This window comes from Rhinichthys klamathensis, unplaced genomic scaffold, assembly GCF_029890125.1.
Source record: "Rhinichthys klamathensis goyatoka isolate OS25496 unplaced genomic scaffold, OSU_Roscu_1.1 h1tg000693l_1, whole genome shotgun sequence".
Classification (NCBI taxonomy): Eukaryota; Metazoa; Chordata; class Actinopteri; order Cypriniformes; family Leuciscidae; genus Rhinichthys; species Rhinichthys klamathensis.
The window spans coordinates 1-15,395 of record NW_026607120.1 but is presented as its reverse complement, the minus strand read 5'-3'; the positions used below and the strand labels follow the sequence as shown (position 1 = coordinate 15,395).

Genomic DNA, 15,395 nt, shown 5'->3' with positions numbered 1-15,395 from the left:
CCCTTAGGCAGTTACCCTACTGGGGGTTCACAAAGATTGCAATAAACCCTAATTGAACTAACACTTTAGAGTAAATTAAAACATTAAATGTAATGGAGGTAGCACATTGTCCCTTATGACATTAGGCATTAAAAATAAAAACCCAGGTGGTGTAGAACAATAGTAAAGTCATTTTTGCAGTCTTTGTATGGTGGAATTAAATAATCTTTAAAGCTCAATAAGTGCCATAAATTTGTACAAACCTAATTGAGATTACATTTGTGGTGTATAAATGCACATAGATTTTACTATCAATGTAATATATTTTTTTTCTTAAAAAAAGAATTGACTGCATGAATATAATAAATATGCATGAATGTTAACTTATATATGTGTGTATATATATATGTGTGTGTGTGTGTGTGTGTGTGTATACGTATATATATATATATGTGTGTATATATATGCACATATATTACATACACCACATACTGTATATATAAACCACACATTGCGTCCATTAGACCAAAATTTTTCAGTATTGAATGAAATCAATTTCTCCCAGCTTCCCAAAATCTTGCATGATTTTGATGTTGCAATGCATTGTGGGATTGACTTAACTTTGAGAGATGCATGTGATGCTTTGGCCAAAGTATTTTTAGGTGTCTTACCGAAATATCTGATGGTAATATTCATACAATTTCAATTTATTTTTAAAATTGGAGGAACCATAATATAGTAAAGGTTATTGGCATGACCATGGTTGTAGCCCTTTTTAATTTTTAAATATTACAACAAAATATTAATCATGAATGTCATGCTACAAATGTCATAATTTAGCACAAAGCACATCTATGAGTGTGACATACATTGAGGTGTCACAAAGTGATTGAGTCCAGTTCTCACATAGGTTTGTCAAACACATGGGAATAACAGTGTCCTTCCTTTGGTGTTTATCCATCCAAGGTTATACTTATCCATCATCATAATGACTTGCATCCAGATTGGAGATCTGTTTCACTGACAAAATGCTGGCATGACAAAACATTTAGTTAAAAACTACTTAAAAGAAATTGTGCTGAAGGTTTTTGTCCGTATAAACGACTTGTATGTTATCTGTTTGTAGATAACACAGTGACCGTGTTCACTATAAGCGTTTCGATATACAACTTGATGAGAAACAAGTCTTTCTTAATGTTCACAGTCTGTGAAATATCACCTTCTCTGTTGTTCAGTGTGGAGATTATTGGTTAACTGTTGTAGACTTAAACAATTCCCTCGCTGCGTTTACTCCTCCACACCACTAGAGCAGTCATGAGTAGCGTCACCAGAATGGGCACCACGATAAAAGGCCCCAAGATCCGATTTGGTGGATCGTGAAGCAGCCGTCCAGACAATGAACAGTCATGGAAGTAGTGTCTGTGCACCCGGATGAAGAATTCATCCACCATTCGGTTGGGCCAGAAACAGTTCATCTTCAGAGCCACCATGAACGTGCAGTTGGTTAGTTCTCCATAAGACCTTTAGGAGAGAAAACAGGAGGTTAATGTCGACTGTTTGCATAAGATGGTGTTGTGCACTTTTGAAGGTTTCAGGATGAAGAGAAAATGGTTTAAATGTGAAGTGTGTCAATTTTTGATATTAAAATACTTTCTCTTTCCCCGTAGGAGGCAGGAGAAGTGCAGAGCCAACTATAGGGAAGCCACTCACAGGTTTATTTCCCAGAGAGTGTAAACACTGTGGCACTTTCAAAAGATTGCTCTTTTAGAGTAGTTCTACGTTCATTTTTAGCTCATTGCCACTAGTGATAGGAGAAACTGAGCTTTTGCAACTCCGAAACAATTAATTGGGGCGGCAGTGGCTCAGTGGTTCATGTAGGTTGTCTACAAACCTAAAAAGGTTGGTGGTTCAATCCCCGGTTCCACCTGACCAAGTGTCGAGGTGTCCATGAGCAAGACACCTAACCCCAGCTGCTCCCGACGAGCTGGATGGCGCCTTGCATGGCTGCCGTCGCCCGTCGGTGTATGAATGAGTGAGTGAATGGGTGAATGTGAGGCAAATGTAAAGCGCTTTGGTGGCCATTGCGTCTGTGAAAGCGCTATATAAATGCAGTCCATTTACCATTTACCATTAAACAAATTGCTTCACAATATTGACTGTTTTGAAGCGCTGGTCAAACCGGTGTAAATGCAACAAAAAAAACTCAGCCAAATTTTGGATAAAGACACCTTTTACATACCAAGTGCAAATGTTTTCTTGAAAGTTTAACCTGCGATCCACCATTAAACATTAAGGCCTGTTTTCACAGACAGGATTAGGCCTTAGTTCAATTAGGGAATGTAGGTAGCTTTTTTAAATGTGCCATATTTGCAAAGGTTTTGAAGCTTCACAAAGCAGTGTTTGGAAAGCACCATTCACTAATGGCCACAACTGAAAACGTTCTCTGAGATAAAATGGCACCACTTTATTGGCCTACAGAAAACATTCAAGTCATCTGGTTGATAATGTTTTGCACTTGCCTTTATTTGCACGCGGCAGTGAGGTCATCCAAAAGTCATAGTGATATTTAAATTAGGTTATTGAAGATATTTTTTTAATAAGTAGTCATTTGTCTAAAACCATTTTTGCAATTCCACTTGGTGCCACCGGTGATGCAGAAATTACACAATTCACTTTAAAATTAATATCAATTTAATATGTGCTGAAATATAAAAGTACTCTCAATGAATTCACATCAAAAACTGCAAGATTTCAAGACTGTACTTGACTGTACATGGTCTGTAAGAAACATGGAAAGAACCATAGGTTCACACGAATCTCTCTGGTGCTGTTCCTAATCATCCATCAAATCCATTACTACATATTTGTGTGTGAGAGTTTGCATGATAAATGTCTTTATTAAGCTGAAATAATGATTATCTCAGTGACCATTAAGGAGCCCTGGTGGAATGAAATCACTCCAATAATGATGATGATGGTGAAGAAGCTCAAGGAGAGACTCTTCTTTAGATGAGCTCTTAATAGGTCCCTGTGTGAGTGTTAGCCCCCGAACCCCCTCCCCCTCCCCATCTATTTTTAAGCCTAGTCAGCCTATGTGGGATGCCTGGCATAACCGGTGCAGACTTTTAATCAAGAGTTTTCTTCTGGGCCTGTATTAAGGGCTGGAGCAGACTGCACACCGCCTCCCCTCACATTTCACCCCAAGGGATAAAGATGGGTTGCAGGATGGCAGCTCAAACACTCGACTCGGGAAGTGCAAAAAGCACGTCTCATCTTCCCAAAGAGGCATGTGTGACACATATGGGTGTAGGTCACCCCTGCACAGCCGGGCTGTGGAGGCTATGGGTGTTTGGGTAAAGGAAATGGGAACGAATTAAGTCAGTAGAGAATGACTGAAACTTCTGCAAATTCAGGAGAGGGGTTTAAAGGATTGACTTGGAAACTGAATTTAAAACACTGAGCTACATTTTACTTACTCTTGCATTGCATTATTAAATGCAATTCCATTTTTATAGTTTTCCCTTTATTATTTTTTTAATTGATTTTATAATTGATTTATTAATTTATTTGACAGGGACAGTGTACATTAATTAGCATTGCTGCAAATGCACCAGAATTAGCCAAAAGGCTATTTTTCATCCGTTGTCCCTGGACAGATCTTAACATTGTCTACCTAAAAAAAAAAACACACACAATATGAAGATTACAGTGAACAATACAAATATAAAAAGCAGTAAAACAGATATAACTCTTCAAATCCTGTTGATAAATACAGTGTACAAGTTTGCTCTAAAAAAATTAATATTATACACATTGACACAGCAGACACACAACTGGCAGCAGGTTGGGTTGAGGGAAGATATTCTTATTAATGCTGACATGTCTGATGTGTTATGAACCAGTTTTTAGATGCTTTTTGAACAGAGTGTATGTGGTGAGTTCTCTGAGGTTCTGAGGGACAGAGTTCCACTCCTGTGCTGCTGTGACTGAAAGTGACTCTGACCAAATGCACTTTTCCGCAGAGGAACAACAGTCTCCTCGGGCCGATCCTCGCATTACTCTCTGTGTGGTGTTCCTGATGTTTACAAACTGACTGAGTGGAGGAGATGACAGACCATGGATGATTTTGTATAACAGACAGAGGTTTGAATACTTGATGACATGTTAACAAATGACATGTTAACATGTCAATATAATTAGATATTATATTGATTTTAAACTTGAATTTTATTTTTTATATATATATACGTATATATATATATATACTGTGCTATGTCAGTGTTTGTGTCGATGTGCCTGGGTAACACTGATAAATGTTAAAACAAAACAAAACAAGAAATCATTTATGGTAGACATTCACTAATGGTGAGAGTGAGTCAGTTTTACTGGAATTAATGTTCAGGAGAAGCTCCAGCTTCTGTTAAACCCCGTCTGTTAATGGACTGACCCTGAGCTCACACCTCTGATCGTCTGTCTGCCTGTGTATTATTAGCATTCACATTAAAGACTAAAATAAACAAAGACCCATCCAACTGTATGCCCACAATGGACAGTTAAATAGTAAAGTAGCACTGTATGTATTTCTTCTCATTTCATTAGGTGTTCAAGCACAAAGTGCTGAAAACCTATTGTAATTGCTATTTGAAAAAAAAAAAAAACTAAAACGCATCGTGCAGCCCAAACCGTAAGGCCTAGAGACTTGAAACCTGGCCAGGTGGTAGGGCCTCAGCTTGTGGAGAACCTATCAGAGTATGACCCCGATTAGCCCATAGGTGGCGCTACAGCAACCAAAAGTACTAAATTGCCCATAACTCCTCGACCGTTTGACCTTGCACACCACTGTGTTCCTTGGCTCAAGACGGACAAGATGTATATCTCGGATTCTCGATTGGAGCAAAAAAAAAAATTTGTTATGGCCAATTTTGTCCAAAACCTACTTTTGCAAACTAGTCCCTGGTTTTTTGCCTGATCGGAACCAGACCAGTCTAGGACAATTCTCTGGACTCTCTAGATCAGTAATTATCGAAAAAAAGTTGAACTTTGTCCTTTGGTTCACTGTAACAGGGTCATTTAGGAAAAGGGGCGTGTCAAAATACACTCAAAAGCCTATAAATCATAAATAAAAACTCAGAACTTGACAAAAATTGATGAGCACATGTGTCATAACATGGTGAAGAAGCATGCAAAGTTTCATGGAGATCGGACCATAGGTGGCGCTATAACTGTCAAAAAGGTCCCCTATTATTAGGTGTTCAAGCACAAAGTGCTGAAAACCTATTGTAATTGCTATTTGAAAAAAAAAAACCTAAAACGCATCGTGCAGCCCAAACCGTAAGGCCTAGAGACTTGAAACCTGGCCAGGTGGAAGGGCCTCAGTTTGGGGAGAACCTATCAGAGTATGACCCCGATTGGCCCATAGGTGGCGCTACAGCAACCAAAAGTACTAAATTGCCCATAACTCCTCGACCGTTTGACCTAGAATCAAGATTTGTACACCACTGTGTTCCTTGGCTCAAGACGGACAAGATGTATATCTCGGATTCTCGATTGGAGCAAAAAAAAATTGTTATGGCCAATTTTGTCCAAAACCTACTTTTGCGAACTAGTCCCTGTTTTTTTGCCTGATCGGAACCAGACCAGTCTAGGACAATTCTCTGGACTCTCTAGATCAATAATTATCAAAAAAAAGTTGAACTTTTCCCTTTGGTTCACTGTAACAGGGTCATTTAGAAAAGGGGGCGTGTCAAAATACACTCAAAAGCCTATAAATCATAAATAAAAACTGATGACAAAAATTGATGAGCACATGTGTCATAACATGGTGAAGAAGCATGCAGAGTTTCATGGAGATCGGACCATAGGTGGCGCTATAACTGTTAAAAAGCTTTAAAACCATACATTTCCTATGGTAAATTGCCTGTATTGGCTGTAAATGGTGTTTTCCATCTATTATGTCAGTGGTTAAATGTATGCTAAATAAAATTAATGTATTAAATGCTTATGTGCTTAACGGCCTTAAAGGCCTTAACTGCTTGAACACCGCTAAATGCTGCTTGCAGCTTTAATTTTTAATTGTGATTGCTAAGACAAGCGTCTTTATTATTACTGCTCATATTTGAAGTGAACATATTAGTACTGCTCAGTGCTCATACTTATGATTAGAGAACAAACCCCTAAACATGTTAAACTTTGGCACATAACTCACTGCTTTGGCTGGATAACTTTAGTAGCTTTATTAAAAGCCTCTACCATTGAACATGAACAGAATTATGCAGTGAAGCCAGTAACTGAAGCTATTTTAATTAGCATTATTTTTGGATGATGTTCTCACTTTTTCCAATTTTTGAATGTTTACTTGAATAGGTCTTTCATACTGCTGTTAGGCATGTCAAAAAAACAAAAACGTTTGTATCTTTTTTTTGTTCTATTGGCGTATTGTTCCTTTGATGTTTATTTTATTACTGACTGTCTACTTGTCTTGAATAATAACTTGATAAAGGATATTGTTAAATAGCACATTCCTCTTTCCTGTGTTATCGCAATTGGTATAGAGAATTGTCAAATTTCACTGGTACAGTCTATACTGAAATTTTGATATTGTGACAGCTGATGCACAACACATTAAAAAATATTAGTATATATGAGCACATTGTGGCCATTTTAAGAGGCCACAGGGTCAGAGGACAACAGGCCTCAACTGAAGCTACACAGTAGCACATTTGAAAAGGGCAAAATATGGATCCATGTAAAAACTGTATAAATGGCATCGTCCCATTGTGACATTTCATAGGCTCTTAAAGAGGTCGACATCATGAACGTGAGAGAATCAGAAATCTAATAATATCAAATCCTCTCCAGGTGGATTGCAGTGTAAAGCCATGCACATAAGGTTGTGCCATTCAACAGCAGTCATCACATTTTCTTTAATCTATATATGGTTTTAAACACTATGCCATTGTACATTCATTTAATTTGAAAGCCATTTTGGTTAGAGAATCTTCCTAATTCATTAAAAGCAAATACACATCAAACTAGGATGAGACGTGCTCAATTATCTGAAAAAATAATCTTCTAGTTTCTGCTCTGCTGAAGAGACAAATGAGTATTTCTGTTTATATTTAACTACTTCATCCAACTGTACAGAGTGATGAAGAAGAGATGTCAAACGTATCATCACCAGCATGAACAGAAACAGCTGTGGCAATATTTAGCCTGTAGCATCAGTTTGAGAGGAAGTCATTTAGTGAACGAGTTAAATTTGGATGTTTAATCATAAGGAACCCTGGAGCTTCATTTTTGCCCTGTCAAAACCTATTATCATGCAATTAACAAGTGAATACAGATAAGATGAAACAGTTCTGGTTAAGATCCTCTGACTGCAGATGTGAGACATCAGATGATATCTTTGTATTAAGGCCATCATTTACTTTCATGTCATTCCAAACCCGTTTGACTTTCTTCTGTGGAATACAAAAGATGTTGAGGCATAATAATGTCTTAAATTTAGGGCCGGTTCATCACAAAAGTAGAAATAAATGATGAAGGTATGTTAAAAAGTTTATCTACTGGCAAAAATTCTTTTCTTTCTTTCAGTTCAATTATGATTTACTGTACATTATTTATTATCCGTTTAATTAATCTTTGTATTTAAGAGGGAAGTCTTAGACAGCACTGGAAGAAGCTGCACAAATGTCAGTTCTTAGTTGTTTTGCACTATGATTAACTGATAATAATATACTGAGTTCAATATAAAACTCAGCAAATCTTTCAGTCTATAGGCGACTGCTGGTGCTTTTCTCCATTGACCATGTGATGGGAAAGTCTTCCTGCAGCTTTCACTCTTGTAAGACAGCAGATTGAATTTCAAAATGGTTTAACACCACTAAATATAACTTGTGTGACAGGACAGAGAGAGTCAGGGACAAACATCGCAACCCGATCACACTAAATGCGTCTCTATAGCACGCAGTGTGTTTATCGTGTAATTTATACGCGAAAATTAGTTTTTACGTGCACAGGATACGCATGAGTTGGTTAGGGTAGGTTTAGTAGTGGTGTGGGGTGCGGGTGTGTATTATACGTTTGGGTAGAATTAGTGGTGTGGGGTGCGTGTGTATTACATGCAAATGAACTGCGTATCAAACGCACGCGAAAACTGCGTATCGTATGCACGTAAAAACTCATTTTCGCGTATAAATTGCACGATAATACACAATGCGTGCTATAGAGACGCATTTACGTGACTACGGCACAGTGTCACTGTTCATGCTGAGGCTTTCCTGCCACCATAACAAGTCACAGAATAAAGATCGCAGCAATGGTTTCACGTTGCCATTTTCATGATCAATGCTTTTACTCCTGCTCATCCCTATTGGCACTGCACTATTTGTCAATAAAACCTCTTTGCAAATCCTGCAGTATACATTGTGACAGATTCATGAAACAATCCTAATTTCAGCTCATGCTGAAATATTACATTTTTCTTAATAAGCATTTTGTCTTTTGTTTGGCAAAAAAAAGTAATTAAAAATATTATAATTAAAATATATATATATAAATTAAATATATAAATAAAAATAAATAATAACTAAATGTAGTTACAATTTAATATAAAATGCCAAAGTGGGGAAAAAAATTAACGTGAGGAGGAAACAAGTAGTTTACTTACCCCACTGTCAATTTATTCTTTCTTTTTTTTTAAATACAATAAGTAGCCTACTTTTCAGTATCTCAAGCCATTTTGCTTCAAGTAAATGTATATTGGTTTGAGGATATTTACTTAATTGTACTGGAAAACAATATAATTGTTATTTTTATGTTTTATTTTATTATATTTTATTTTAGCAGTGAAATGCCTTTTTATGTCAGCTGTGTTTCTCATAGTTATAAATGTTAATAATTTTCCAGATTAATAATACTAATCCATCATTTTGGTTTTTGGAGTTCTATAGAAACAGCACATTCAACTGAAGACTGTTTGTAGCAGAACCCAACAGTGACCCAGAAGATCACATACTCGATGATCCAGAAACGTCCCTTAAAACATTTCGAGCATGTGCCTCTGCAACAGTTACAGAAGCAGTTTATCTCTGTCCACTGAATGCTGAAGGTGATGAGAATTGTTGAAACGTGTTATAAAGTGTCACCCTCGTGTTGGCTCTTTCAGTCTCTCTCAAAGTTATTAAGTGTCATCAAGGCTGACAGAGGGGTTAAATGCTTTCAAGTGTGGTCACATTCCCTAGAGCTAATAAAAACTATCCCACACACACCTGGACTGTAATGTAAAAGGGGGGTGCATGCCCGCGGGGGAACAGATAAACATTGGGATCAGAACCTAAACTCTGCGACTGCATGGGGAGCAGAAAGATTTCAAGGGGGGCATCTTCCCCAATAATTCCATCTTTTATATTGCATGCAGTTGGGTAACACATGTTTGTTGAATTTACTACATCTCTATGGCAGTATAAAGCCATATGGATATTCCCCAATGTAATTCATATAACTTACAAGTACAGACACCGCAGGAAGTTTTGTCACTTCGTATCACGGCATTCAGATACATTTAAATTCCAGGACTGTCTGTTAACCAGCAACTCTAGATTTCAGAATTCCCTTGCCGTCACCAAAACAGTCACTTTACTTTCTCTTCTCTCCTTTAGTTTCACAAGCAATCTCATGAGCCGCCTGTCCTCATGCAGTCTCATCAGGATGGACAGGACAACAGGTCACAGAGGGCCCAAAGAGTCAGAACTGCCCAAACACCAGATGGTGTACACAAAAATGATGGGTACAATGAGTCAAGACACCTGAGCTCGAGTTACAGGATCTCTGACTTATTACGTGCTTGAAGAGGATCACATTCATCATGGAATAGATTTCTGGAGAGGCCAAATGGGGAATAGCCTCTAATATTTTCTCATGGCCTGAAAATATCACTGTTATATGCCTGGAATAATAACAGCTTCAGACACTAGAAGTCTTGGGACGTGTGTCTCTTACTTTTTAATTAGACCAATCATTTGTTCAATTAAACTCAATATAATTGTAAAATGATATATAATTTTAAATTAGCAGTTCAAACATCAACAAAGAACATTTATTATCAGACTAATTATGCCTTTTTTGAACACATTAATTAGGTCTGACATTTTGTCTCTTTGACTAATTCAGATAGCACACATCAAAACCTCAATAAAATGGCCATGAAGTATGAAGTCTAAATTAAATATGATTACATACACATTGCAAATTTGAAAGATTTAGACCAGAGATGTGTTGGTCAAATTTTAGCTTAAATAAGGCATTTTAGCTGTCATGTAACCATTAATAAAGCCTTGAAGCACATACAGGCAATCCTTTCTTTGCTATAGATACTGACAGTGACGAAAATCACCAAACCAATTACCAAGGTTTTCATCCAGTTAGGGTACTTGTTATCTGTTGTTAGTAATGGCACAAAAATAGATAAAGGTTAGTGCTGCCCATTTATCAACTTTAAGTTTCGGAATTGTTGCAACTGCCAAATCTCATTCGTACATGCACATATTCAAACCTGATGCCTCAAGACACGCTTTCTCTCTCTCTCTCTCTGTTTTTGGAGCTTGACAGCTCTTAGTCACTGTACTGCACTGTCAACGTCTGCAAAACATTTTTTGAGCTCCGCAGAAAAAAAGAATATCATTGTTTGGAACAACAATATTATTATGTTGGACATTATTCTATTAAAATAATCTCCTGCAATAAATAACCTGAAACCACAACTCGATCTCTGAGTTTTTGTCTCCTCTTCTATGTAATGTTTGCACTTTATTAAACCTGTTGGGATCTGTTTTGTGCTTGTTGAATCAGTAGCAAAACACTTCACAGTGAGGTTTTAACCCTTAAACACATACCTCGGGTCTTTAGTGACCCAGGACATCATTCACTTCTCTCCTCCTTATTCATGTTTTAAAGTAAGACATTAACCTTCTTATTCCTCAATCAATTCATTATAAACAATATAATAATAATTTTTTATATAAAAGAATGCCTGTTTTCGCATTAATTTTTGTAAAAAAAAAATTATAGGGTCGCTGACGACCCGAGGTGTGTAACAGTGTAAGTATATTTATCTGCACAACAATAATTGAATCTTTATTGATGGCTGAATAAGTTTATTCCACAAGGTGGCAAATAGTGTCTGATTAATGATTAATGCACACTTAAATAGTGCACACAATTAAATAGTACACTAATGTACACTAATGATTAATGTACACTAATGATGGTGACGTTTCACTCATAGTTACCGCAGGCAGAAAACAAAAGAATAGGAAGTATCATCAGCAAAACTTGAATAGGCTCAGTGATTTACTGCAGAGCAAGTACTGAACGCAGTCAAACATTAGTGTCACTGTCACTTGATGGTTGATCTGGTGAAGAAACTGTCGGTGATCAAAATATTGATTTTGAAGATGTTGAAAATGATAGTTTTGAGAATATGTTCGAGATGCTGAATACTGGGAAATTAGCTCTGACGAGGACAGTGACGATGGTATAAAACATCTGCTCAAACTGAACCCTTCCAAGATCCAAAAGGTAACAAAATATGCTTTATTTTATTCTTCTGTAATTGTTACTTTAATATCAGTCGAGTTTTATATTATTGCCACAGCACAGATAGAGATCCATCAGTGTAAGATATAGAATAAATATCCAGATATCAGATATCCTGATAAATACCCCTATAAATATCCAGGTCGCTAAAGACCCGAATATGTAATAATGATTGGCGAAACATTCATGCATTTAAGGGTTACATCTGTTCCTTAATCTAATTTCTTCAGAAAAGTGAAAATTGCTTTAGACAAACACCTAACTCCAGCTCTTCATTGTTAATTTGTATATATTTTACAAGTCTATTTTGCCTCTAAGCAGTGCTTTAAGAGGAGTTTAATGAGCATACGGCACACACAGGAATGACCCTTGGCAGGGCAAAAGGCTATGTCAGTAGATTGTTGGTTCTCGCCGAAGTGGTTTAATGCTTCATTGCCCAGGTGAGACAATTTGCTGAAGTCCAACAGTGCTTGCCGCCTCTGATCGCTTGTATATAACCTTAATTACCTGCAGTTGACTGCCCTCAGTGCTCGATAAGGCTTACCTCACCACTTCTGAGGCTCATTGGAGGCCACACGTCGTTCTACAGCGTTGCTCAGCCCTCATCCCAGACCTGTGGCTGTCTCTAGACGGTGCTTTGTACATAATTGAGCAACGGAGTTGGATGACCCCATGGAGGGAGCCGAGGGGCCATACATACTTTAATGAGCGATGTTTCACAGGTGAGTGGGGCACTTGAACCTGCTCCAGGATCTGAGAACACCATGAAATCCACTGAGCTATGAAAGAGCAATCATTGAGCAATAACACTCTTCTCTAGGAAGGCTGACAAACTGAGCCTGGAGTCGAACTTCATGGTAAAAAAAAAGTGCTGCATTGAATCATGGAGTAATATTGTTCACTTTCTGTCCTGCCATGACAGATTTATGTTATGAATTTTCTATTGATTTAAAGAAGTGTGGCATTTTTGATGTCCTCTGTATTTTAAATAAAGCCAGCTAACTTAAGTCTGTGCTTGTTATTAAGGTTTAACCACAGATAAATCCTTGTTAAAAATATTGTTAATATTGTAAAGCACTTCTAATGTAAAAAAACACAAAAATGAAATACCAAAGATCAAGGTCATGACAAACCATTATACACAGTTAGCAGAATCTATGACTCACTGTCTAAAGGGAATCACTCAAACTGCTTTTAATAAAGTTGATATGAATAATCATTTTGTGTCATAATGGCTCAGTATAACAACACCCGTAGTAATCAGTCGTCCTCCTCAACACACTTATTTTTGTTTGCAACTTTAGGGCAACATTCTGAGATTTTGATCTGAATAACAACAAATGCACCAGCAGTTTTGTTAATGAACACTAAGAACATTTTGCTATGACAATCCCTCCACTTCATAGTGGAGCAAAAATCTGGGTTAAAGTGAGGCACTTACAGTGATAGTGAATGAAGTAAATCCATAAAAGTTAAATTATTCAATAGACAAATAATATATGTGTTAACAAGATTTTCTGTGTAAAGATATATCTAAATTTACAACTACATCACCATGACAATGAAACAGCATAAATGTTTTAAACGTCACACCTCAAATAATACAACAATTTTAAGCAAATAATGAATGTGCTTTTATAAAATCATAAAATCATTCTTCAGTAAACTGCCCCATTCACTTCCATTATAAGTGCGTAAATGTAATTATGAAAACATAATTAAAAAAAAAAAGTCATGTAAATGTCATCATTTAATGTTGTTCCAAACCTGTTTGACTTTCTTTCTCTAGCAGAAACCAAGAAGATACTTGGAAGAATGCTTGTAACCAATCAGGTTTGGTTACCATTGACTTCCATTGTATGGACAAAAAAAAAACAGTGAGACATTTTCAAAATATCTTCTTTTGTGTTCCACAGAATAAAGAAAGTCATACAGACACGACATCAGGAACGACATCAGTGCAAGTAGCAAAGTTTAAATTTTTGGGTGGACTATCCCTTTAATTACAATGATTTCTAGAACTGCAAAACACTGTCAGCATTTTGCACGTTGGCACGAGCTACAGTATTTACGAGGTAGGTCGCAGGGGACAAACAGTGTATGAAATGTTGATGACAGGGACAGGCAGACCTTGCTGGCCCCGATCCGACAGCCTTGACATCCAGTGTCACTTTTCTTGACTGTTGCACTGGAGCGCAACGTCTTTAGTCTAACGTCAGAGTGGCAGTTTTTTAGGGTCAGTTGTCAAAGGCACAAAGGTAAAGCCAAGACAGTTCTTCTTGTTAAGTTCTTCAATATCATGTGTTTTCTGGGGCACCACAAATAACCTCCATTATGTCACAGAGACAGCTGCGCATATGGAGGCATTTCCCAGGAACGGTGTACGCCTGGAGCTGTGCCACATGGCACACTAAATCCCTCCGAAGTATGTGATAATATGGGAACCCCAGTCGACTCTCTTACTGAGAAAACTCTGCTCTTCACTGACCTTGTCATGAACTGTTCAAATAAACATGCAGGTGTGTCAGCGGCAAGGTAGGATTGCGCTGAACAAAAGTTGTTGAATGAAGTCTATTATGCTCACCAAGGCCTCATTTCTAATGATAAAATACAATAATACTGTTTAAAATATTTTTTGAAAGATTGTAATTTGTAATAATATTTCAATGTATTTTATTCCTGGCAAAGCTGAATTTTCAGCACCATTATACTCAAGTCTTCAGTCACATGATCCTTCAGAAATCATTCTAATATGCTAATGAGTGCTCAAGAAACATTTATTGTTATCAGTGTTAAAAACTTTTGGGCTGCTTAAAATGTGTCATAGTTTTCACAAAAATATTACGAATTCTTTGATGAATAGAAAGTAAAAAAAAAAAAAAAAGAATTTAAAATAGAAATTGTAACAGTTTTGTAGCATGTACTGTTACTTTTAATGCAACGGGGAAACAGGCATAAAAAAAAAAAAAAATTGTATTCTTTTTTTTCTTGTTATTGTTTATAAAATAACAATATAACAGGCTAACGACCCAAGGTGTGTAACAGTGTAAGTATATTTTTCTGCACAACAATAATAGAATTTTTGATGACTAAATAAGTTCATTCCACAAGATGGCAAATAGTGTCTGATACACAATGATGAAGTGATGTTTCACTCATATTACCACACGCAGAAAACAAAAGAATAGGAAGTATCATCAGCAAAACTTGAATAGGCTCAGTGATTTACTGCAGAGCAAGTACTGAATGCAAATAATAAAAAAATATTAGTGTGACTGTCACTTGATGATGGATCTGGTGAAGAAACTGTCAGCGATCAAAATATTGATTTTGAAGATGTTGGAAATGACGCTGAATGTACTGGGAAATGAGCTCTGACGAGGACAGTGATGATGAGTCAGACTGGTAACCCGAAAGTTGCGGGTTTGAAATGACTGAAGTGCCCATGTGCAAGGCACCGAACCCCCAATCACTCCCCGGTCACCACAGCAAAAATGGCTCCCCACTGCTCTGGGTGTGTCCACGGTTTGCAGTGTGTGTGTGTGTGTGTGTTCACTTCTCACTACTCCTAATGTGTGTACACTAACTTGCAGAGGACAAATTCCGAGTATGGGTTACCATACTTGGCCTTCACATGTCATATGTCAGCTAATCAGAATCAAGAATTTACCAATAATATATTAAATCCTACAAGTGTCATGTTTCTCACTTACTCAACAGTGTCCTCCCAGCTGCACCACTGTTGCTGGTCGAGAACCTCCATGTCCAGCTTGAACTTGACCAGGCAGAACTCCTCAATGGCATTTCCATAGTGACTGCTA

General features: G+C 37.2%; 1 protein-coding gene across 1 annotated transcript; it reads right to left on the bottom strand.

The window, feature by feature from the left end:
- Positions 1-737: 737 nt before the first annotated feature.
- On the bottom strand, positions 738-15,391 carry ramp1 (receptor activity modifying protein 1; the record flags this gene model as incomplete). The annotated part of the gene is made up of 2 exons (XM_056242112.1): positions 738-1,500; positions 15,288-15,391. Coding segments are annotated over 2 exons (360 nt in total), but the record flags the coding sequence as incomplete, so codon positions are not given.
- Between the last annotated feature and the right edge of the window lie 4 nt (positions 15,392-15,395).